General features: G+C 37.4%; 1 protein-coding gene across 2 annotated transcripts in view; it reads left to right on the top strand.

The window, feature by feature from the left end:
* Positions 1–24,397, top strand: part of PARD3B (par-3 family cell polarity regulator beta) — a 433,465-nt gene that overhangs the window by 13,428 nt on the left and 395,640 nt on the right. For both annotated transcript variants that reach the window (XM_030017233.2, XM_030017234.2), the window contains exon 2: positions 14,827–14,928. In XM_030017233.2, coding sequence (XP_029873093.1) covers positions 14,827–14,928 — 102 coding nt within the window. The remainder of the gene's footprint in view (positions 1–14,826; positions 14,929–24,397) is intronic.

The following is a 24,397-nucleotide window of genomic DNA, read 5'->3' as shown; positions in this document are numbered from 1 at the left end:
GCAGGTTCTGTAGGAGGCCAAATCACTTACCTTATGTGACCATTATACCAGCAGATTCTGATGTTATCATTTTTTCTATTAACTGACAATGGCTGTTTCCTTACTTAGTAACCATTTAAAAAAGAGAATCAACTGCTTCATTGCATGTGCTGGTTTCCTTTTTCAGGCACCGCACATAGCAATAAAATTTAGTGAAAGTAGATCGAATTACTTTGCTGAAAAGCCTTCAGTATCTTGTGGCTGAACTGGTCAGTGACTGGCTCTCTACCGGCGTTTGTGTAGGTAAGTTGGGAAACTGAGATATCATCACCTCTGTTAACGAGATGGCAATGTTACACTGGAAGTCCTATTGACAGTGCATTATGATAAAGCATTCCTGTAACCTGGTTAGCCTTGAGCATTCTTGTGAATAATGGCTGTTATGTCCTGTTTGCTGTAGGCATTTCCAATAGTTGTTTAATTTTACAGTGAAATCTTACTTCTGTTGGTGCTTGAGCATAGCATAATATGTGGGGCCAATGTATGTGGATACAGTTGTGGAGCCCAAAGACAATGAACAAGGTAGTTGACTGAAAAGTAAATTGGACTTATCTGTATGAGTGATGGATGGCATCAAAATGCAAATGAAAAGGAAGGTTATAATGGCATCTCAGAACTGTTCCAAAATATATGCAAATACAGCATTTAATCAAGTTTGCTTACCAGCTGTTGTTTTCATTTGAAGTTTCTTGTGGGGTTGTACTGACTGAACTAAAATTGTTTAAAGAAAGTTTCCACGTGGCCCTTCTGCAAGCTATAGAAAGAAATTCCTGGTCCGAGGGTTGGAGGAAGTTGCCACCAAACAGTAACTGGAATGTGTGCCTCAGGTGTCATTTTCCACATTTGAGCTGAATGCTCTACTTACCTGTCTGTTAGCTGTTTTGCAATGACTTTCATTCTGCTTTGCCACCTTCTCTTTTCTTTTAAATCTCTGAAGCCGTTCCTTCCCAACCCTTTTTTGGTTCTATTTCCTGAAGATACTTGGAGGAGCAGGAGAAAGCAGTTCTTTTTGCCCTTCAGGATAAGGGGCAGGGCGGGAGGAACCTCTCTACACACTAGTGGAATTGAATTTCAATGGAAGAGTGAATAACCTCATTCTTGTCTTTGTTGTCTTCTATCTGGCCAAAATCCGCTTCATGAGATGTGGTTAGGCATACCGCATGAAGTTTTGATGAGGTGTTAATTCTGGCATGTTCTGTATTTTTCAGTCAGGTGAAGGTGGAAGTTAATCTCAACAGTGAGAGAATTGTCCTTGTTTGGGTTTCATCCAGTTCCATCACTTGGCTCTGCCAATATGATTGGAGGGAGAGGTCATCTGGGCTATTCACCAGCTGTATTTGCTGTATCTCAGAGTCAAATACTAAACCCAATATTGTACTGTGATAATATAAATTTTATTAATATAACAAAATGTAAGAGAGATAATACAATACTTCCCATGGTGTAATATTATGCTGGTAAATATTTTTATTACTTTTAAAAATTTCCTGTTCATTTTCTTTCAAGTAATAGCCAGAACCAGTGAAGTTGACTAATCTTTATGGAATTAGGCAGTGCTTGCCTGTTAGTTGTACCTTCAGAACATTCTTGACCCAGTCATTTTTGCTACTGAGAAGGGAGGAGGGAAGCTGGTTAATTTAGCGTTTCATGTGAGAACAAAGTGGCATGTAACAGCTTCATCTAGTACAGACCTTGCTCCAGCACCTGTATGGTTGGAAATCCTTTATTTCTCTCCCTGCACATCCAATTCCTAGTTGATCTGTTACTTTCTCTTGTGATGAACTTCTGCCTCAAAGGGACTCAACTTATATCTTCAAATACTTTTAATGCTTTGGGTATTTAAAACTACCATGGCTGTCTCAGCATCTTTCTAGCACTGGGGCCTACAATTGTCCCTAATGGCTCTATTTTGGAGCACAGTGACCAAATGTACTGTGAAAGGTCATGTATTTTCTCTGTCTTCTGAGTGAGGAAAAAGACCCCAAATCCATGCTTAACGTGTCTCTAAATAGAGAGCAGTGAACTGTAACTGCTAGTACGTTGACAGCGTGGAGAGAACTGATTAGGGTTGATACGGGAAGTGGCACCAGTGGGAGTTTATTGCTGCAATGCACCAGCCTTGGAAGTGTGAGAAGACAGTGGTGGTCTGGGCTCTGACTGGCCTTACTGACAGTGCAAGTCTGCCAACCTTCTGGCAAAATTCCTCTCCAACCTCTGCTCAGTGCCTGATCCATGCAGAAAATAGGATGGCCCTGCAGCAGCAAAGTCCTACTGTTTTCTGTGAAATAAGTGAAATACTTTCATATGATTGAAGGAGAGGATTTTTCTCTTCCAAAAAATATGTAATGTCTTTCTATGTGGAATTAAGGATATAGTTCTGTAATTTACTACTGTTTTTTCTTGCTTGAGCTTTGTCTAAAGCTCGGTTTCTGTTATAAGGTTTTACAGGATTTCAGCATACCTAATCTGCATTGTTTTACAGGTATTTGTATTTGGTTTTGTGGACGTTTGGAGTCTGCTGTTCCTCATTCACATGTTTGAAACTCCCAGCTGCTTCTGATAAGCAGTCCTGTGTCAGCTGCAAATACATTAATCACTTTATCAAAGGAAGGCCCAAACAGTTGTAAATGAAATAATCTTAGATAGTTTCTAGATGCAGGACTGAAGTGGTGGCTGCTCTTACTGTAGATGCTGAGCCATTTATCATTTTTTGTTCAAGATCTTCAGTGCTGAGTTTGTTACAAATGGATTTGTGTGAATTTACAGCCAGCCTGTGGTTTTGTTATCTGTAGCTGTATTGAATGATTAGAATTTAAAGGTATCTTCAGTTTTAGTTGGCAAAAGAACAATGTTGTTCACTCACTTAACCTGGATTTTGCTTTTGAAATACAGTAGTCTTGTACACATGCCTTTTGTATTTTTGTATTTTCATATTTTCGTTCCCCGCCCCCCCCCCCCCCCCCCCCCCGTCATTTCTGTGTGAAAAATGGGTGGCAGTTTGAAGGAGCAGCTTTATAGTTCTGTGTGCTCACTTTAAGTTGGATTTTAAGAAATCGTGACTGTGGTCCCTCAACCCCCCAGTGTTACCTTCAGATATCAAACAAAAAGCCAGACTCAGTGCTAATTATTTATTTGCCAGGTGCCTGTAGCTGTGTAGCAGTTTGCTTATTAGTGTAACAATACTACTCTGAATGTTGTAGCTAATATTTGACACGGAGAACTTGGGATTTGAAAGTTAAAGCTTAAAATATTGTGGTTTTACTTGGAGGTGTTTTTGTTCTGGAGCTGTTGTGTTAACTTACATAGGGGTGAGTTGTGTTTCTACATTGTTGAAGCAATCTAGTCTAATGGGCTTGATACGCTAAAGGATATTCTTAGTTTATAACTAAAGATCAGTTTACACTTGCATTCTTGCATTCATATAGTTATCTTGGATTCAGAGCCTGGCATACAGTGCACTCCAGTTTCAAGTGAGGCTTTAAGGGGAGTTTTTTTTGTAGTTGTTACAACTGCAGTGTGTGGACCTCTTTATCTAAACGCACGTTTCCAGCTGTCTTTGCCTGTTCTGGTTTTGCATACTTGTTCTTCATGGAAGTATTCTTCTTAAATGTCAAATGCTGGAGTGTAATGTAAAGGTGGGCTATGTGATCACTCTACTGATGTATTCTCTACGTCATTTTACTCAGATAATATTCAGATGGTGGACCATATTCAGAGAGTGGTTCTCATTCAGATTCAGTATAAAATCAGAGTGCTCTTATTTTTGAAGGGTTCCAGTGTTGCAAATGAAATAAAAGTTGAGTGTAATTTAAAATACTCTGGGTCATTTTGGATTTATATATCTGTGCTCTGACTATTGGATTGTTGGGAATTCTGTGCTAGGGATATCACTGCAGTTTTTTCTGTTTCCTTCTTCAGACCTAATGTGGGAGATGGGTATTTTTTTCCCCTGCATATTCAACTTGCAGGATAAACCAGCTTTCTCTTGTTTCTGCTCTCTAGTGATAGTGGGGCTCACTAGGTGAGATGAGTAACTACCTTCCTTGCCTTGTGAAAATGAAAAGACTTTCTATTTATTAGTACATAGTCCTATTAATTTCTCAAAGCATAATCATTTAAAGATGGCTAAAGAACAAGAAATTTTCTAGTCCTTCTTTGCAAACACTGTCTCTGAGGGACAGAGGAGAATCACTGTCCTTCCGTTCTGCTGTTGCCTATAGTATGCAGGCGTCAAGTGACTTGAGTAGAGGAAACCTCTTCACTGTGCTCCCTTTGCCATGCTTTATAACCTCTCTGAAGAACTTTCAGTGTGTTTGTGTTCTATCATTTGTCTTCCAGGAGCTCGGAGCAGGATCATTATCATAAAACGTGAACTGGGACACTTTTAAAAAACAAATGAAACTGAGGTGATGGTGGCATGTATTTAACCTGCATGTCACGTTCCTTGTAGCAAGCATCTTCACCTTGAGAGACCACCCAAGATGGAAGCTCTCTGATGTCTGAGCCTGTCTTGCTGTGAAGAAGTGGCTATTATAACTTGTAAAAGTTTGTTTTTCTATCTACTCAAGAAAAACAGAATGTGTTAATTGTACATGAAAATGAATGAGAGAAGGAAAGAAGAAGAAAAAGAATGGGAGAAGGATGAGTTTCTTTCATCCAAAATGAAGTTTGGTGTATGATGGTGTGAAGAGGGTAGGTGAAGGAGGTGCAAAGAAGTGGTTATTAGTCCTTGCTGTTGTGTCTTGACTTGTAGTCATAGTAGTACATAGTCCTGTTAATTTCTTGGAGCATAATAACTTGAAGATGGCTAAAGATCAAGAAATATTCTAGGCCGTCTGGTGACTAGGGATTGACTAACAATTTTTTGGACCATTTATCAGGTTAAGTATAAAGCTGATAGTGAGCTGTGCTTACGCTGCGTCAGTCTCTTTCAAAAGACTGAAAAGAAACTGTGCTTTCTGGTTGTCAGCTGTGTCTGCCTTCACTCAGTAGTCCCCTTGACTTCAAAGAAAAACAAGGGAAGAATTTTCTGCCCTTTCCCAGATGGGTAATAGTTTTTTCTGTCACGAGTCTGTGGTACTCCACAGGCCTCATGCTTGAATTGTTTGGTTGTCTTTGTTTGTTTTGCTCTTTCCAGTCTGATGCTTAAGAGCCAGCAAGGCAAACAGTGTGAGCAGACTTCACAAAAACTGCAGATGTGCTGAGATAAAACCAACCTTAGTGACAAAGATAAATCTGTTTCTGTACTGACCTGATCTGATTAGAGTCCCCATTTTGGCATCAGGTTTTTAGCACCTTCAAAGACAGAAACTTTTAAAACTGGGTATTTAAAGTGACCTTATGTAAATTTTTTTTTTTTTTTTCCCCAGGACTTCTTTCCTACTTTGTAATTGCACCATTTGGCTATATCACATCCAATGATGATTTAAAAAAAAAAAAAAAGAATTGGGGGAAGGATAAGTTTTCACAACTAGTCTTGAAAGATAAAGTGAATGAATTTAAAAAAAACTTTGTGTGTGAAAATACATAAAATGAGATTTTTTTAAATTTTTTTTTTTAAATCACTTGTTTACATGGAATAGCTTCCTCTGCTATACTCTAAAAGCAGATCTTCTATATGGTAGGGCAAATTGTGTTCTTTTGAAAAAAAAATCTTTGGTTCAGCTCATACTTGAATGTTTAATTTATTCCTGTTAAGAGGAGTAAAATTTCTTCTGTGTTGTCTTGCTGTGGAGAAAACTTCTTAAACTCCCTAAAAATCAAAATGTGTGCTTCGGCCAGAAACAAGCATTATGGATATATTATTTAGACTGGCTTTACTTCCTGTGATCTCTCATTTTATTTCCTGTATTGAAATCGGGACATATAAGCTGACATAAACCAGGCACAAGCAGATCAAGTATGTCCTTCTCCAATAAACACCCATGTTAAAAAGTATTTTGATCTTTTGAGAGGTTCAGGTTTTTTTGTGGTTTGATATGTTTTTAATCCTTGTGAAAAGATGGTCCTTGATGCTCATTTGCAGGTAACATTTTGCTTTTAAAAAAAAAATGTACTGATGTAAGGGTTCTTCAGTTACTTTATTTCCTATATGTTCTTCATGCGTGCAGATACTTAGGTTTTGTTTGTTTTGAGAGTCTGACTTGAACTTTGAAACAGTTCGGTACACTGTAACTGTTGTATGTGAATTAATAAGGGAGGCTTACTAAGGAGAAATTTTAGATAGGAGTTGGCTGCTGGTGTTTTTAGGACGATACCATGCTCAACAGTTATGTTGTAATCTAGTATTCTTTTAATTTGCTTGAGGTAATTGGTCTAAGATTGCTTAAGTTACTATTAGGTGAAAATTCATTTTGAGAAGCCCTCATGTAGCAGGCAGTGGTGTCCTGTCTTAGCCTGATGAAATGTGTAAGGTCTTTGTGATTACTTCAGCTATGTACCTAAATGTGTTGCAGTCATGTGATACAGCCTATAATTTCAAAAGCATTTACTGAAGTAGTTTGTTTAATTTGACCTCTTCTTGAAGAAAGGGAAATGTGAGCGAGCAGCTCTCGCTGAGTTACGTGTGTTAACAGCTATGAGGTGGGTCTCTTCATTGGCAGATGCCTTCCTAGTAGGAAGCTGACAGATGCAAACAGTGCTTAAAATGATGCCATTGTCGATATTATGGTTTTTAATTTTTTTTTTTTACATTTCTTGTTTGCTTCACTTCATGGTTTATGGTAAAGAACAGTTTCAGGGCTACTTACCTGTAACTGTATCAGCTGAAATGAAAATACCCATGCTATTTGTGAATACTATGGAAAGGGAGGCGAAGTTATGTTTTGGTGTGGGGGTTGAAAGCTCGTTAGTCAGCCCTGCTAAATTTACTGGTAGAAGTGAAGAACTTTGTCTTATATGTACTCAGAAGTTTGATTGCTTGGAATTAACTTCTTTCTGTTCTCCATCACTTCCCCACCCCTCCTGCCCCTTAAACCAGAATTCCGCTCTTAAGATCGTTTCTTAGGTGGCTTTATTTTTATAGTACTTTGTTTTATCTGGAAGGCAGATTAGGAAGCACCTTTTACAGTCATCTTTCTCGGACTATTTCTACTGTATGGCCTTCTGTGTTTTCCACAGTTTTATTGCTGGATGCTTAAAAGCAGTTTCTTTCTGAGCAGACTACCATCTGTCCTTTGTCCTCTCCTCACCTATAATTTCTGTCTTTGAGCTCAATCAGTATAGATCTTTCTTGAATATTACCGACTTGAGAGAACGTGTGTCACTTCAGCTGGTAGAGGGATATAAAGAAGTTTTATCTTCTCTCTAGCATCTTAAAGCATTTTCACTTCTAATGCAAGCTCAGAGTTTTGGTAAAGGAGGACAACAATACTATGGAATACATGAGGAATCTTTTTTACTATCTCACTGTGCTGTAATGTTTTTCTATTCCTTGTATTATCTTGAAGGTTTCTTGAAGGTTTCTGCTGCTTTTGAATTTCTAGCCAGAAATGATTAAAAATGTCTTGTTTAACTTTATGCAGTTGAACTATAGAGCTATAAAGACAATTAATTCCAGGTAAGAATTTATTTTCAACAGTGAGACCTAGAAATGTGGGTTTATAACTTACTGTGTTGTACTGTAATGCAAAGTAAACCCTGGAAGCTTCCTGAGTGGTGAAACCTGAATGTTGCTTTTTCTCTGTTTTTGGAAGTTTGTGAAAAGACGGCCTGATTTATACTCAGTTGGCCTTCATATAGGGAGGCTTATTTGGATCTGGTCAGTGCTAGGATCTGCTAAATTCAGTAAATGTCTGCAACAGACTTAATCTCTTGTGCAGAAAGCTGTTCATCTTTGATTTTTACTGAAGCTTCTTGTGTTTGCTTTTATTGCATAAAAATGTCATCTCTGCAACATACAATATTGTTACAGAAATGATACAGTTCTACTACTTCAGCTGTCTTTACAGCTATGAATGTAGTTCTTTGCCTGCTAGGAGGACGGGGGTGTGATACATTTTTATTAGGTTGTATAAGGATGTTCAAGTGCATGTACCTTCTCTTGTTGCTGAGATCTAACCATTCAGCTCTAGATCGTTCTTGAGAAATCCCTCTGCTGTGACTGAGGAGTATTTAACAACCAGCAGTGATAATATGTAGTATGCAAACATTTGCTTCCTGATCAGCTGTTGATTTTGGGAACTCAGTATTCATATTCCCATAAAACCAGAACCCCACCTCTACTACAGATGATGATGGCAGCCCAGTTGCTGGCAATTGAAATGCAGTCTGGCTAGAAGTACCATTTCAGGCTTGTTTGGAGGTGGTTATGGTAAACAAACAAAAAATGCTAGAGGCTGGTCTAATTTAGTGATACATTTAGAGATCAAGTTTGAGGCTGTGACCTATCTCATCCATCTGTTCTTCTCCAACTCCCTTTTTGTACTCAGCTCCGCATGCAGTGGTTTGAGAGTAACTAATACTTAGTGCTGTTTGGCTGTGGATAATGATACATCATGTAGCCTTAGAATGCTTATAGAAATCATTAACTACTACTTATATATTGGGAGGTAATAGATCACACTGCAATATACAATCTAAAAATATTTAAATGGTAGAATATCTTTCTCACTGACCTCAACCTAAAATATCCCCTTCATCAGGAAATACGTTGTGAGCATGGGTGTTTTAATCTTATTTTGTTTCCTGTCATTTAGACAGTATAAATGTAGCCAGAGTCCAATCCTTCCCCCCAACTTTGATCTAGCATTTATTCTGTTGCTGTGGTTGTGGAACAGGCATATGTGATTTCCATTTTTTAAATACGTCCTTTTTCATGCTGTATTTCATTGACGTTTATTTGCTCTAATGAAGCAGTAATGTGGAGGTGCTTCTAAAATACCAGCCTGAGAAGTAGTTGTGGGAGGAGTCTCTTACTACTTCTTTTCTACTTCTGAGTTTTTCAGTGCATCCTATCTTTACTGTATTTAAATTAAAAATTCCAGGATAGAGATTGCAATTAATTTTATGCATTCTGCACAGCACAACAAATAACAGCACCAAACAATAATTAATTGCAAAATCATTAAGTGGTGTTGTTTATTTTATTGATGGGCCAGCTGAAATGTATTTAAACTTGTTAGGATTCTCTTGCTCATTAACAGTCTGAAATATGCTATATGAACTGCAATATTTATAAAGTATTTTGCTTTCATTTTCAGAAAAGTAGACCGACACTTTCCTATTTGAGTTTGGAACAAAAGGAATCAAGATGGTACTCCAAGCTTTTGATACATTAAAAATGTGTGCTTTTAGATGTATTCAAAACATTAACAATAAATGGGAGTGTCTTTTAATTATAGACTGATTGGTATTTCTCTTGAGTGTGTGTTTGTTGACTGAAAATAAATGCATAGAAGAATTCTTGAACCTATTTTAGACTGTTTAAACACTGAAGGTGTTGCATGAGGTAGCAACAGTTAAGTTAGGATTCTGTGACAACACAAATGTCAAAATCACTTTTTAAAATTTATGTCGCTTCTCTGCCTCCATCGCACTTGTGCATTCATGTGACCTGGCTTTAATTTAACATTTGGTAAATATTTGCATAGTAATTCCTAAAGTGTTCTCCCACACATAAAGGAAATGATGATAAACAGCTTTTAAGTGGCTTGATGTTAAACACAAACATGACTTGCAGCCCTAAGGTAAAATGCACATTAGAGTAACTGTTCAATATTCATTTGGGAAGTGCTGGTATATATTATACCAGGTAACTTATTCATACTTTTTCTTTACATATTTAGATGTTTCTGTTGTATACCTCAGCTAAAGTTCTGCATAAGAGTTAAATACCCTGCTGTAAGAGAACTTCTCCCCACTCCTGCCGTTAAGATTTTTTGGAACCTGTAGATGTGTTTTCTCCTTAACGACCCTGTTAACAGGAGAGCATTTAGGAGCACAGATAGACAATAACCATACTTGAATGCTGCCCATACCTTCTAGGCTGCTGTTAGTGTTTTATTTTTACAAGAGACTCATTCTTTTGTTTTTCAAAATTAATTCTTTCTTCTTGAGCATGTGAACTTCCAGTGATGATGGTTAAGAAGATACTGGGAGGAATCATTCTAGACACTGTCACTCATTAGAAGGACTTTAATCTCAAAGTAGAAAACTAGAACCTTTCAGTTAACAAAACAAACAAAACAAAACAACAAAAAAAGTTGTTCTAGCATTTTAGAATATAGTTCTTACACTTTTTTGCTTTGTTTGGTAGTTTTCTCAGCAAGTGCCTTCTCAGTAATTATGTCATTAATCAAATCCCTTCCCTGAGCAAAAATGGGATAAGTGTAATTTTATATCTTGTATTATTTATAAACTTAAAATTCCAGCATTGTCTGCTTTCAACAGGTAAGAAGTATTATTTAATTGAAGCAAACATATGCAAGCTGGGATCAACCCTTCACATGTGTAACATTGCAACAGCCTATCACCTCTGTTACTGAGTTCCTATTTTCCTTTCAGACCTTTCAGAAAATACTGTAGAAGCAGAAAAGCTGTCTGTTTTGCAAGAACTCCAGTGATATACTTTATAAAGTTACCCTGTTACTCTGGAAATGCAGTCTCCTGCTTAGTGGTTTTAGAATACATGGAAACCTGAAGTGTTCTTGACGTTCTTCATGACTGTTGTATCTTACTAAAATGTAAGAAACTTAAAGACTATCCCTTTCTAAGGAAAGTTTCGATTTCTCCAATGATGACTGTGTCTTGGATGTACCACAGTTATTTTTCAGGCCTATTCTACTCCTTTTCAGCTCTAAATAATGTGTGAAATGTGTGTGTGTATGCATGCATATGCATGCACATTCATTTTTCCTCCTCTTACTGTCCATCCCCTACTCATTGTGCGGATGAAATGCTATTTGGGATTCAAGATATTCAAATCCTACATCTGCTGGTAGCTAATGGCTTTTTCTGTATGGCGAGCCAGCTAAAATATTGGTGTTTTATTTATTGAAGCTGTCTGGACTCTTGGTGGGAGTAAAGAAGCACAGAAGAAATTGCTGTATATTTTAGGGTTTTTTTTTATATAGCCACTTTATATCCTGTGTATGGCAGTGTTTGGAGTTCATCCAATGAACAGAAAATGTTCTCTGACTTTGAAATCTCTTTTGGAATGGGTGAGTGATTTTGCTGGTCAGATGAACTGTTGTTACTTCTGTGACTCTGCAGAAGGAATTTCCTCCACCTAGGCTATCTAGGAGTAGTTAACTATTTGCTTTATCAAGTCTATAAAAAGCATCCCCCCTCCCCCCACCCCACCCCTTAGTAGCTGTTGTTTTAACTTTCAGGGATGAAGTTCTGGTTAAGTTAATAGAAGTCAGTTTCACCTTTGTATTTCTTAAACAGCAAGTATTCAGTCTGGTTGTAGTCTCTGGTAGTTACTGTAATTACAGGGGAGTCCTTGAGATCAAAAGGTCAGAGTGGCTTCACGCTGTGTGTACCTGAGTCATAGAGTGTGTGGGAGCACTATCTAAACTGTTAAGAAGTATTTTTCTGCTAAGGAAACTACGTGAATCCTGTTCTGTTTTAGTTCTTGTATTTCAGTGTCAATTGTCATTCCTTTCTTTTAAAGAATCCAATGTTGGCCACGCTTGGTCCAAAAGATTGGTGATGAATGGCATCTTCTGCTCTTTCAGACTGATTTAGAGTCTACTTTCTTTTGATATGGCCACTAACAAAACCATTAAATTACTGTATTTGTTGTGGCCCAAAGTAAAAGGAAGGTTAAGAATTTGTTAAGCTTAATGTAGTTAAGGGTGGCTCTGTGTCTTGAGCTTGTTTCCTGCCAACTTGCTGCATTCTATTGGGACAATAGAGCTTTTACACTCTTTTTTTTCTTTGTTTCTTTTTCAATGACACATCTGGGTTGGCACAGCTACTGAATCACAAATGGAAGCAAACATTGAAAGCAAAATATTTCCATCAGCTGTTTATTTTTTTCACATCAGCTTTATTCTGTCTACAGGACACTTGAACAGCACAATACATATAACAGGTTTTAATATATCTTCAGACAAAAATGTTAGCTGCAGAAGTTTGTCTAATTAAGAGGAGTGGTTTTCAAGTATGCTGTTTTAGTGTTACTATGAAAACCTTTTGTGATTGCATTAGTTAAAAGGTTCAGGAGGAACATCTGTAGCTACTGATGCATTCCAGTTTGAGAGGATCATATTTTGTACGTTTATTGGTAGGGGTCAAGTGACACTCTTTCACAAGGTTTCTGCATTAGGTAAATTGTTTGATCTAAGCTAACATGCTTGCTTGTTGCACAGAGGTGTTTCCTCTCTGCCTTTTCATCTTAAAATTTTGTGGTTATGGTAAAAATACTTAAACCATGGGCTTTAAAATAGAGCTTTGAGCTGTGATAGTTGCCTACACTTCATCGCTTTGCAGAGACAAAAGCATGTTAATTGATTTTCTTACATTTTGTAATTTTGAACACCTGATGCCCAGAATGAACAAACATTTGCTATTTCACAAATGGGTGGTTTCAGTGCAAAATGAAATAACTGTAGTTAGAGGTAAATTACAGATTAGACATGTTACAAATAGAGATGCTTTTATGTGCTTAATTGGGTGGTTGTCATTCAGTCACACCGTGCCTTAGATATACTTAACCCTCAAGCAAGTGTAAGGGGCTAAAAAGGCTGTGGGTTAACCTAAGGCAGCTAAGCCCCACACAGCTGCTTGCTCACTCCTCACCTGGTGGGCTGGGGAGGAGAATCTTAAGGGTGCAAGTGAGAAAACTCATGGGCTGAGATCAAGACAGTTTAATAGGTAAAACAAAAGCTGCACACACAACTCTGCCCCCTCCCACCTTTCCCCCCAGCTTTTATTGCTGAGCACAGTGTTGTATGGTCTGGAATATCCCTTCGGTCAGTCGGGGGTCAGCTGCCCCGGCTGTGTCCCCTCCCAGCTCCTTGGGCACTCCCAGCTTACTCACTGGAGGGGCAGTGTGAGAAACGGGGAAGGCTTTGATGCTGTGTAAGCACTGTTCAGCAATAGCCAAAACATCCCTGTGTTACCAACACTGTTATGGTCACAAATCCAAAACATAGCACAATGCAAGCTACTATGAAGAAAACTAACTCTACCCCAGACCAGACCAGTACGTCTCAGTGGAAGAATTGAAACTGAACTGTGGAAGCTAGATGGGTCAAAACAGGAAAAATATTTTGTTTAGAGTTCACCAGCAGTTTGTCTGTTGGTAATGCTAGGGTTGTGGTGTGAGGTTTTTCAGTTTGTTTTTTGACTGCTGTCTATTGATGATACAATAAAAGAGAGGCCTAACCCAATTGATCCACATCTGTACCTATGATGGAATTACACTGATTTATCTGCTGTTTGCGTCACTTGATGGCCATAGTTGTAGAATGTTCATAAATAAATATGGAGTGGAATATCCCTGCTTCTCAGGGACTTCATTACATGGGGAATATCCAAACTAGAGATAAGGAACTTGCTAGTCTATATAGTGTGGCTATTGTGCTTCACTTTGCTTCCGAGAACTGTGATCTAATTAGATTTGACAAGGAAGAAGTGATTGGAAATATAGATGTAATAGAAATGGAATCATTGGGATTGCATTGCACATCAGTGCTCTTCTTTGTCCATTTCTGAAACCTTTATCAAAGTTACATGTGTGCATGCCAGTTTCTCGACCCTTAATTTTAGCATATTCTGGCCAGTCTCCATAATATTTGATGGAGGACTCAAATATTCTTTGTAGTCTTAACTAAGCATGTTTCCTTTCTTCAGCGTCCTGTAGAAGATGTGCCAATCCAACATTTATCAATGCTGATACCACAGAGTACTCAAACATCTTGCTATGACTTGATGAGCTGCCATGTGTTTGTTAAACCACAGTAGCTGGCCCTAATAAGATAAATGTTCAAATGTTAACTAAGGCAATTCAAACATTACCGCCTGGCCTGTCCCCCTGGGAAGTTATGTGTACCCAGGTAGCTAGTATGGTTTGGGGGCAGTGGTTACAGACTGTGTATCTGCTCCCTGATTTGTATTTCATGTCAGGGAGAATTTGCTGTTGAGCAGTGCACTCTGTCTGAGCCTTTTGGCTTCAGGGTCAGTGGAATGATGACTAAGCTCCCAGTTATTAAAGTGAAGTAGTTAATAATATATGAGGAAGGCATTAGTTTTGGAAAACTAACATGATCCCTGTTAATATGGTACACAGTGTTGCATTGGAATTTGAGAGCAATTATTTGTGAAAACAAACTGGGATTTATTAATTATATTCTTTTTTTTTTTTGCCACAATAGCCTGTCCTACCTCCTCAGAGAAAGAAATGATGGGTGTTTTTTAAATATATAAATATATGTATACACTCCTCCACTCCAAAACTGTCAGGAATGGCGCATGTCCATATGTATGTATATTTATGTGTGTGTGCTGATAATAACCCAAATATTGCAACTATAAACTATTGTAAAATGAAAAAACTTTAATTTCTCCATATTTTTTATTAACTATTTAACTTAAAGGATGATAAGGAAATGGAAATGTACATTTTAAAGACCTTTTGCATAGTGTTCTATAGGTAGTGTCCTGTTATGTGTCTGTAGCTTTCATTCTCTTAGTTTTAATTTCAGATAGTGGCTCCAAGTTTCTACCTCAAAATTAAAAAGGGAAATGGGTGGGAAGCAGGTGGGATACAAAGGTGCTTTGTCTGAAGGCATTAAAAACCATTGCAAGGTTAGGTTAAGAAGTCTTGTGTCTGTCTTACAGGATCCAACTTCCTGGGTAAATATTCACCACCTGGAGTATACAGATGGAGGAATCCTGGACCCAGATGATGTGCTGGCAGATGTTGTGGAAGACAAAGATAAGGTAGAGCTGGGATGAAAATACTACTTTTGCTTTTTGCTGTATCTTTTCAAATAACTAATGCTACTTTCTTATTTCTTGGACATCTGGCAGGTGAAGTAGGTGTTAAATATTTGTAAATTAAACACATCTGCCCATAGGTGCTATGGCTCTCTGTTTCTGGAGTAGAACTTGGGGGGGGGGGGGGGGGGAAGCATGACCAAAGCAATGAAGATTATCAGAGGAGCCTAGCAGTTGATTTAGGATTTAACCTTTTCAAGCAGTTTTGTGTTTCTTTTTATTGCTGTATGAAAATAGCGGTGAAGGAATGCGAGTTTTGCATGACATCTTTTTTTTTTTTTATGCCACTTAAAACATCTTCTATAATCTCTTCCTTTGCTTAGAATTAAGTTTTTGAGAATCATTCAAATGTCATGGTTGAATATGTGTGACAAAATAAACAGTCAAATCCTGCAATGACAAGAACAGCTGCTTCAACTGCATTAAATTTCAGGAGGAGTTCCTGTGATTTGCTACTGAAAGTCTAAGCAGGCCAGTTATTAATTTTAAAAGCGATGAGTCTCTAACTTTCAATTCAAATAAGATAGATTTCCTTTCTGGGTAGAGAAGTAGTAGCTGCAAAGAAGCCCCTTTTAATTTTTTTGTAATTATCAGGAAAATTTAGTTTTGGGATGCTAATTGGTATGCTAATTGGTGACTTATTTCAGCATAGAGGAGGAGGGGTATGACTTATAATACTTTGCTGGGTTTTTTTTCTTTCTTCATAAAATCAGAGGAAAAAATGTATCTGGTGACTTGAAACTGAAGATCCAAATATGGGATATGCCTGTATTTTCAGACAAATAGTGCTGTCTATTTACAGTGCGATATGTTTGGTGACTTAAAAAATAGTTTTGTATATTGCAAACAGAAATGCTAGTTTTGTATGTTGTTGATTCTTCAATGACTTTATATAAAGTGCAACACTTTGCTTATGATTAATGGGATGCTGTTTCTCAGTACCTTAGAAAATTGTCTAAGGCGTACTTCAGTGTCATTTTATGGTAGTTTGCATGGGAATTCTTAAAAACAATGGAATTCTATTTGGTATATGTTTTTTATCAAACTTGTCTTTCTTGCTTGCCCATATTTACTGCAAGTGTACTTAAAACACCCTAAGACTTTTTTCCAGTAGTGTTTGGAGACCAAAGACTGGGTTCTGAGGATTGAGACACCTGTATATAAAGGATAAGACCATAAGCATAAGATGCCATAAAATGAGATAGTGCATCAAAGGGAAATGCGTTACTGGTCTCATCAGTTAATAAAAATTAACATGTCCACCCAGGATTTCCTCTATTTGAAGTACTGATACATGAACACTTATGCCAATATGAGCGGTAGTTTGCAGAATATTTGATATACCATCCAGTTTTTAACTTGTCGCCAAAGCCTTTGCTGTACATCCTTATTGGTGGATGTCACTGGTTGAATATGTGCTGCTGCTGAAGTCTCTAGTTCACACACAGCTGTAGGTTTAAGCATCTTCTGTTATAACAGTGCTAGGTGGAACTCTGTAGTTCTGAGGCTGCCTAGAGGAAGAACCACTGGAAAACCGTGATTTTACTCGCTGAAGTGGTCTGGGGTGGTTTAGGAATACATCAAACTCCTTAATTCCTCTTCTTGTGATGTCTCAATTACATGCAATGCATCACTGCCATCTTCTCTTCTTCAGAAGGCTTTGGTGAAATAGCAATAAGTAAGACTTCCTGAACAGCAGCAGCTGCAGTGACAACTCAGTTTTTTTGATTGAACTAGGGGAGAATCATGTAATCGTGTACGGGGACTGCTGGTTGAGAGGTCAAAGAATTCTTTCATTTGAGAGTGGAATTGGGCCATAGCATGTGTAAGGAGCTGTCCGTACTACCTACTTCAAAGGTTTGGTAACAAAGAACCGGCCCTATAAAAGGCTTAGAAATATTCTTAATAGTTTTATTGTGGCCTGTTAGCCTTTGAGCCTTCGCCAGTGCTATTCCATACTGAGAATATTGGCTAGGGGATCTTTAAGCTTTGCAAAAAGGGGGGGAGATATTTAGATCTAATTGACCTGATACCTAATTTGCTGTTTAAAGTCCCTAAATACATGAAAGAATTTTTAGTACATTTATCTGTGCACTGATTCTCTTTGGTTATGATTATCTGTATGATAAATTAATAGGCCACAGCTTTGTTGCTCCAGCGACCTTGTCATCCTTTCCTATGCATCCAAGATAGTAATGCAGTCTCCCATGAAATCAGTCACTCTATATAAAAATAAGTGTTGCATTTAACCTCAGTGCTTTTAACCAAAGGTGTGTTTGGCATTGCTGGCCATCAAGCTCTTTTTTAGTGGCAGGGGAAACTAGCTTATGCTTTTTTAAGGGTTAATCTGCTCTAGATCGTACTTTGATAGCAGTAAATTAGCACAGTTTCTTCAAAGGAAAACGTGCTTGCTAATCTATTGAAATTCTTTCACTGTGGCAACAAGACAGTGAATCAGAGTGAGCTATCAGATATAATTTATTTGGAATTTCAAAAGCTTTTGACAGTCCTTAACAATAGACTGTTAAGGAGGCACAACTACTCATGAGGTAAGCAGCAAGTGCTGTTGTGGGTCAGTAAATGATTGAGAGGGAACAAAAAGATGGAATAAATTATCAGTTTCCAACATTGTGAAATGATGGCACTGGTATGTGTAATGCACATTATTGGAAGTGGCAATGTTTTTGAGCTCTGCTTATGTTAGCTTCATGGTTTCCTCTTGAACTTAAAATTCATGAAAATTCAGCAAATAGGCAGTATAGTGAATGATATTAATTGCTGTCAACTGCACAGTTGTGCATGTTGGAGAGGGCGGCTTGTTCTATTTGCATATAAAACAGGTCTAAATTAGTATTATATGTGCTTGGTAACATGTGTCGTGAAAATGCTTTGGAAATTCTTTATGGCGAGAGCCCGTCTTGCTGCCACCACCTCAGCCATAATCTGTGGCCTGAATTGGATGTCAAAGCTAGTGTTAAATAGTTTTAAAATAATTTGTCTTCACTGAGTTACCTAGTGAGTGGTTCATGTCCTGATTAGTCTGAATGATGGATCTAATTAATTAAAAACCCCAAATTTTGTCATTTGAATAAAAACTTACTATTTAAATTGTCTGCTTTTAATGTGTTGAAGCTATAAATGGAGTCCTCTTTGTACGCTGTTCTTAACAGATCTCTATCACTTGAAATGACTTTTTCCTTGAGGAAGAAAATGCCCTAAGAAAACTTCTATGCTGTGCAAAATATGAGTACAGAATGTTTCCCTTCATATCATTGTGTACATTGAGCCTGTGCTTCGCACGTGTCTTAAATGCATAAGCTTAATGTACCAATCTAGGTTTCCCTCTGATTTTTATATGGAGTCATGTTTTCAAATACTCACAAACACCTGGGGAGACTAAAAAGATGTAATGAAGCCTTGTGTTAATAAGTTAAAACTTGCTTAGCTTATAGGAGAAGTTTAAACTGTTAATAACTTCCTAGATCAGAACAGTTCTGATCTCTGAATACCTATAAAAGTCTACAGGGAAAATACAGTTTCTAATGTATCTAACATATACATTCATATTTTGACAGGATTAAATAATACAAGCAAAATGTGCTTACTAGTATGTGTTTATCAGCAGAGCCTTTCTGAAGTAGGGGATGATGGTCTGCTGTCAGGGTGCTGGTTTTTTTTGTTGTTGTTTGTTTTTTTGGTAAGACTATGCTTGCAGGGGCAGTATTGCAGTATCTACAATTTGGCCAACAAAGCTGTTGAACACTTATGTAAAGATGCGATTTCCTGATCGGTGCTGCTGGCAAAAGATCTAGGCTTCTCATCCTAGAAAGTGATGTAGGTTTAACCTCTCCAGAGGCTTGTTTGTTAGCAGTTCCACTGCTTTAATTATACAGTGGGGCTGTTTTGTGGTTTTTTTTGTTGTTGTTTTGGGGTTTTTGTTTTGTTTTGTTTTTGTTTTTTTTGTGTCTGGTGGGTGGTTTTTCTTTTTCTAGGAGTGTAAAGAAAAAAAGGGTATATGATTGTGATGGGCATTGCGCTTATACTGAAATATCAGGGTGCCAATATGGTCTTAGAAGTAGTTTTTGCTTGGGTATCTCCTTTCTTAAATATAGGTGACTTGAGTTTTTTAACAGCAGCAGAAGCTTTTGAAGGACACAAAACAACATCAATGACATGCTGAAACAGTAACATTGTTTCAAGATTTGTAGGGACTGTAACTGTCATTTCAGTGTTTCTAATGATGCCAGCAAGTAAATGGTATGAATTAAGTGTGGTTCAAATACTTATTTTAGCTAAGCATTTAATGAAATACTAAATAGCAAAATCAATGATTTTTTCCTTCTCAGTTCACTACCAGCAGAAATGCAATATTGAGAAAACATGTCTTCTGGAAGCTGTCCAAATGCTGGAGAAATCATTTGCTGGCTGTTCAAAATGGTTATTGGGTCCATGCATGCTCCTGATAAGAAGGTGAAGATCTGGGTGAAGGTGTTTTTGTAGAGGATGCTAAGTAACTCTCTTAAACCTTACTTCAGACAGAGGTCTTTGCAGGTAGCTTTAGTTTCAGTGACGGTATTGTGAGTGTGAGGCTGGTTTGCAGAAGTTGTTTCAGCAAAACGACAAAAATGTTTGGATTCAGAAGCAGATATAAACTTCAAGACTGATGTAATTATACAAGAAAGTGTCTCTCCAAGTACCTGACAGGTGTGTTTTCTGTCAGTGGATTCTGAACTTTTTCCATTGTTTCCAGGCAGTTTTAGTCACTGGGAGTGCTGGCTAGTTGGCTGGGTATAGCGTTATACAGCAGTTATTTTCTGACCTGTGTTTGACTCTGTAGACCTTCAGTGTTGTCATTCTGGCTGTGAAAGTAATGGCATGCTCTAATGCGCAGTGTGTGTTTAAATTAAGTTATATTGAAGTAATTCCACCTTTGAACAGTTTTTGATCCCTCCAACCGTTGAATTCCTCATGAAGGAAATCAGAACTAAAGTAACCTTTAGGTAAGTAGAGGTGTGGGTGAAGAGTATGAGGTGATGAGGAAAACGATTTCTACAAGCAGGTTAAAAAACGGTAGAATGAAGTCAAAATAGCAAGGCAAGTGGGCAGGAGTATCAAAATAGTTTCAAAAATAAGTAAATGGCTGTGGAATTCTGGGGGAATTTCTCTTAGTGGGGAGTTACAGCACTGCTGCTTTAAAAGCTTCCCCTGCAAATCAGTGGCAGAGCTGTCAATGCCTGCTTGTTTAAATTACCTTCCAATGGGTCAGCAGAGCCTGAAAATGTCATACTTTTTTACAGATCTCTGTTATATGGTTTGATTCTCAAATATATGATCCATACAACTAACGCATACATACGTTAGAGAAATGTGGTTCAAACTCTAGACTTCTGTGTAATTGAGCTTTCTGGTATTTTCTCTAGGGTTTGTAACTTTCTGATAACTGAAATGCAGAATAGAGTTTATTCTTCAGTTTGAACAACAGTATATTACACTTTTTTAGGAAAAACAAAGCAAGATATGTAAGACTTAGGTACAGCCGAGAATTTTTACCTATTGAGGTATATGCTGCAGCGTTTTTTTTATGTAGGCTGCTCTACAAATTGTTGCATATTAGTCAACTTTCCCCTGGCGAAGTTTAAAAAAAAAAATATTCCCTTTGATATAAAGAATAAGCATGTAAGACAGATGTCTAGTAGCACAGAAAGCAATTTGATGATGTTAGTTTCATGTAATGTGGAGGTAACATTTTAAGTGTGCAGTGGACACAGGATAGTTCAAATTGGTGTATTATAACTTGAATGCTCTGTGTCTTTCATAAAATCTGCACCAAAAAGGGCATGCATAGAAGGGGAAAAAAAAAAAAAAAGAAAAAGAAATTATAGCTTTTTCCCCTCTGTAAGGTGGTGAATGTTGCTCTGGATTGCAGCAAATACTCGCTTCAAACTTTTGATACTTAGTGCTTCTGCCAGAGGCTTGGTTACATGTCTGTAAGCTTGAATGCCTTGTTTGAGAGAACTGTTGTCCAGAGGCAGCCAATTTTTATGTTTATTTCTTTGGTGCTAATGAGGTAAAGTGGGGATTAGTAGATCAAAAAGCCTGGTATGTTCAAGATGGGAAAAATGAAGTTTTAGAAATTTGGTAAAACTGGTATGCAAGGGCTGTTGTTCTTTGATTTGGTTTTAATGGCTTTTTTTTCTAAGTATAATTTTCAGGCTGTGGTTAGTATCTCTGCCAGAACATGTGTAGATATTTGTCTCTATGACTCCTCCTTACTGCTTCTGGATTTGCATTTGTATTTTGTGGTTTCAGTAATGAGATCCTACAGATGAGCGGAAATCTTAAGATTTGATTAGCAAAAAGGGTAACTAATAATTCATTCTTCTTTCAAACCCTAAATTAGTAAAAATTAAAATGTATTTAACTTTTATTCTGAATAACATGTTTACAACCTCCAAAAGCACGATACAGGGTTCTTGTCTTTGTTACGTTTAGGGTATTCTGTTTCTTCCTTGTATAAATAATTTATAATAGGTTTCAGTTGTAATTTCCCATAATCAAAGTTATTGGGATATGAAACTGTTACTGCTGACAGTATTTGTTTACTTAAATATTCATAGCTAGTTCTGGGTGATGAAGATATAAAGACAAAACAGTACTGTGAGTAAAACCTCCATGTAGCTTCTGTTCTATCAAGGGAGTCCCAGTATAAGTACCCTTCAGCTGTCTGATAATTAGCTATGTGTCCTGTCTACAAGGAGGGGAAGTATTAGAAAGGGCATATTTTAAATACTGCCTTTATCCTTTTCAGCATCTTAAAATATGAAGAAGAGATGTGAGACCCAAGAAAATCCTAAATCAAAATGGAGTATCTATCATTTTGCATTGCCTGTGATGATGGCTTTTCCACTCATCTTGAGTCACAGACTTTTTAACTTGTTCAAAAGGACAGTGCCAATGCTTGCTAAAAACCTATGTTGAGTTTATCTAGGTTTTACCTGTAGTTTAAAAACAAACAAAGGCATTGGGGGTGGGGGACAGTCTTATAGAAAAACTGTAGACCTTGACATGCTGGCCCTTTGATGAACTAAGATGGAGTTTTGTTTTTGCTATTGATGAAATACTATGCAAGCCAGTAAAGCTGCAGCCTATTTTAAAAAAAGATGTTTCACACTTTTCAGGAAGAAGAGGTTTTATGCCATTTTGAGCCAGTGCTTGTTTAAGAAACAGATGTCTGATTTCACTCTTGTGTAGTAAGGTATGCTGTGAGCCACCATATATATGAGTTACTCTGTTTATTTTTGAAGTGGGATCTGAACTGCGAGTACGGGAAGGGTGGGAAAATCACCATCATTAGTCCTTACTAAGTAACACTATTTCGGTTATGCAGTTTCTTTTAGAATACAGATTATGAAGCTTTGCATTTTCATGAAATTTGTTTTAATTTCTTGCTGCAGAGGTGCCATGCATTATTCAAGATTATAAAATGATTTGGATTTCAGGAGCATTTGGATTTGCTGATGAGGATTTCAAGCTGTGTAATTATGAAACTGTATGCACATAGGTTGGAAGTTCAGAACTCATTAGTGTAATCATTAAAATAACCATTTTTTAAGTGTAGTATTACATTCCATGGTGTGCAATTACACTATCATGTGCTTCTGGTTACTGGAAACATTCTTGTAATAAACTTCAGGTCTAGCAATGTGCTTCAAGATAAGTTCATAGCTTTAAGAACAGACACCTGGTCAAATGTTGCTTAGCTTATTAAAGAAAATCCAGTTTTATAGATTTAGAGCCATAACACAGTACCTGTATGCATGCATTAACCTTCTATTTATCCTAGAAAAAATTATAAGCTTTTACATATTTACTGCTGTATAATGTAATTTTTCTTAAAATATTGTCTTGGAACATATTGCAGGGGCTACTTATTTCAGTTCTACGTACTTTAAAAGTAAAAATGTGGTTATAAAGGTTCTTACCAGATGGAATCCAAACTTTTAGTTTTTCTGGTGTAATGTTTGTGTTTGAACATTCTGAACTGTGAACTCTTTCTCTGAACATCTGTGACGACCAGAGTTTTTCTGTCTGTGATAAGTATTCCATTACTTTTTTCAGATTAAAAAAAAAAGAATTAACTGTGACAGTGGATCTGTGACACTAATAAAATTCCTGATAGTTTTGGAATGAGATTGCCTATTTAAATGTTAAAAGAGGGATTTTGGAGTTAAAATCCTTTTAATGTAAGATACACGCAAATCTGAAACTTGTGCTTTTCTGATTTGATTTTCTGTTGATCCCTCTATTATCTGATCTGTGTTTTGGCATTTTAAAAAAAGAGTATTAAAAACATAAGCAGGCAGAAGCTTTGGGACCTGGGTCACTTGGTTTTTGGGGAGTATTCAGCTATACAACCATAATACTTTCTCTCGACCTGAAAATGTGTTTTGTCATCTGGGCACTAAGTACTGTAGCTAATTGGTGGTCTGACAACTGAAGCTGTTTGAATTTCTGTTTCTTAAACAATCAGAGGGGTGGATGGAGAAAGGTCATTCTAAGTGCATCTCCATCACAAATGGTGGGCTGAATGGACATTCAAATGTCCTGATGAAAAGGAGCCTAATACCTCTTTGTGTAAGCATGACCTGGTGGAAGACGCTTATTCCTTTTTAATGATTTTCCTTGATGTAACAAATACTTGGAATTCTATATGCACAGTGTTGATGCTTAAGTGCATGTAAGCAATCATGTTAATGTTTACCAAGGGAGTGATATGCATTGTGAAAATAATGTAACCTTGTTGTAGAAAGATAATTTGGTGGGTTTTCTTGCTATAAAGTAAGCTGAGCTCTTAAATACTTCCGCTTAGTGGTTCATTTGTAATATGCTTTGGAGGCTGAGAAAGTTGGGGTTGTTCAGCCTGGGGAAGAGAAGGCTCCAGTGAGACCTTATTGTGGCCTTACAGTACTTAAAGGGGGCCTATAAGAAAGATAGGGACAAACTTTTTAGCAGGGCCTGTTGCAATAGGACAAGGGGCAATGGTATTAAACTAAAAGAGGATAGATTCGGACTAGATATAAGGAAGAAATTTTTTACAATGAGGGTGGTGAAACACTGGAACAGGTTGCGCAGAGAGGTGGTAGATGCCCCATCCCTGGAAACATCCAAGGTCAGGCTGGATGGGGCTCTGAGCAACCTGGTCTAGTTGAAGATGTCCCTGCTCACTGCAGGGGGGTTGGACTAGATAACCTTTAAAGGTCCTTTCTAACCCAACCCACCCAATTCTATGATTATTATTTTGCTTGTCCTATTTATATTGCAAATGGATTGAGGAAGGGGCTTTTTGTTCTCTTTTCCAGTTAGGGCTCCAAAGAATACTTCAATACAAGGAGTTGTAAATGGCTACTGTAGT

The sequence above is a fragment of the Aquila chrysaetos genome, chromosome 6 (assembly GCF_900496995.4).
Source record: "Aquila chrysaetos chrysaetos chromosome 6, bAquChr1.4, whole genome shotgun sequence".
NCBI classification, from domain to species: Eukaryota; Metazoa; Chordata; class Aves; order Accipitriformes; family Accipitridae; genus Aquila; species Aquila chrysaetos.
This window is presented reverse-complemented; position numbering and strand designations above follow the sequence as displayed.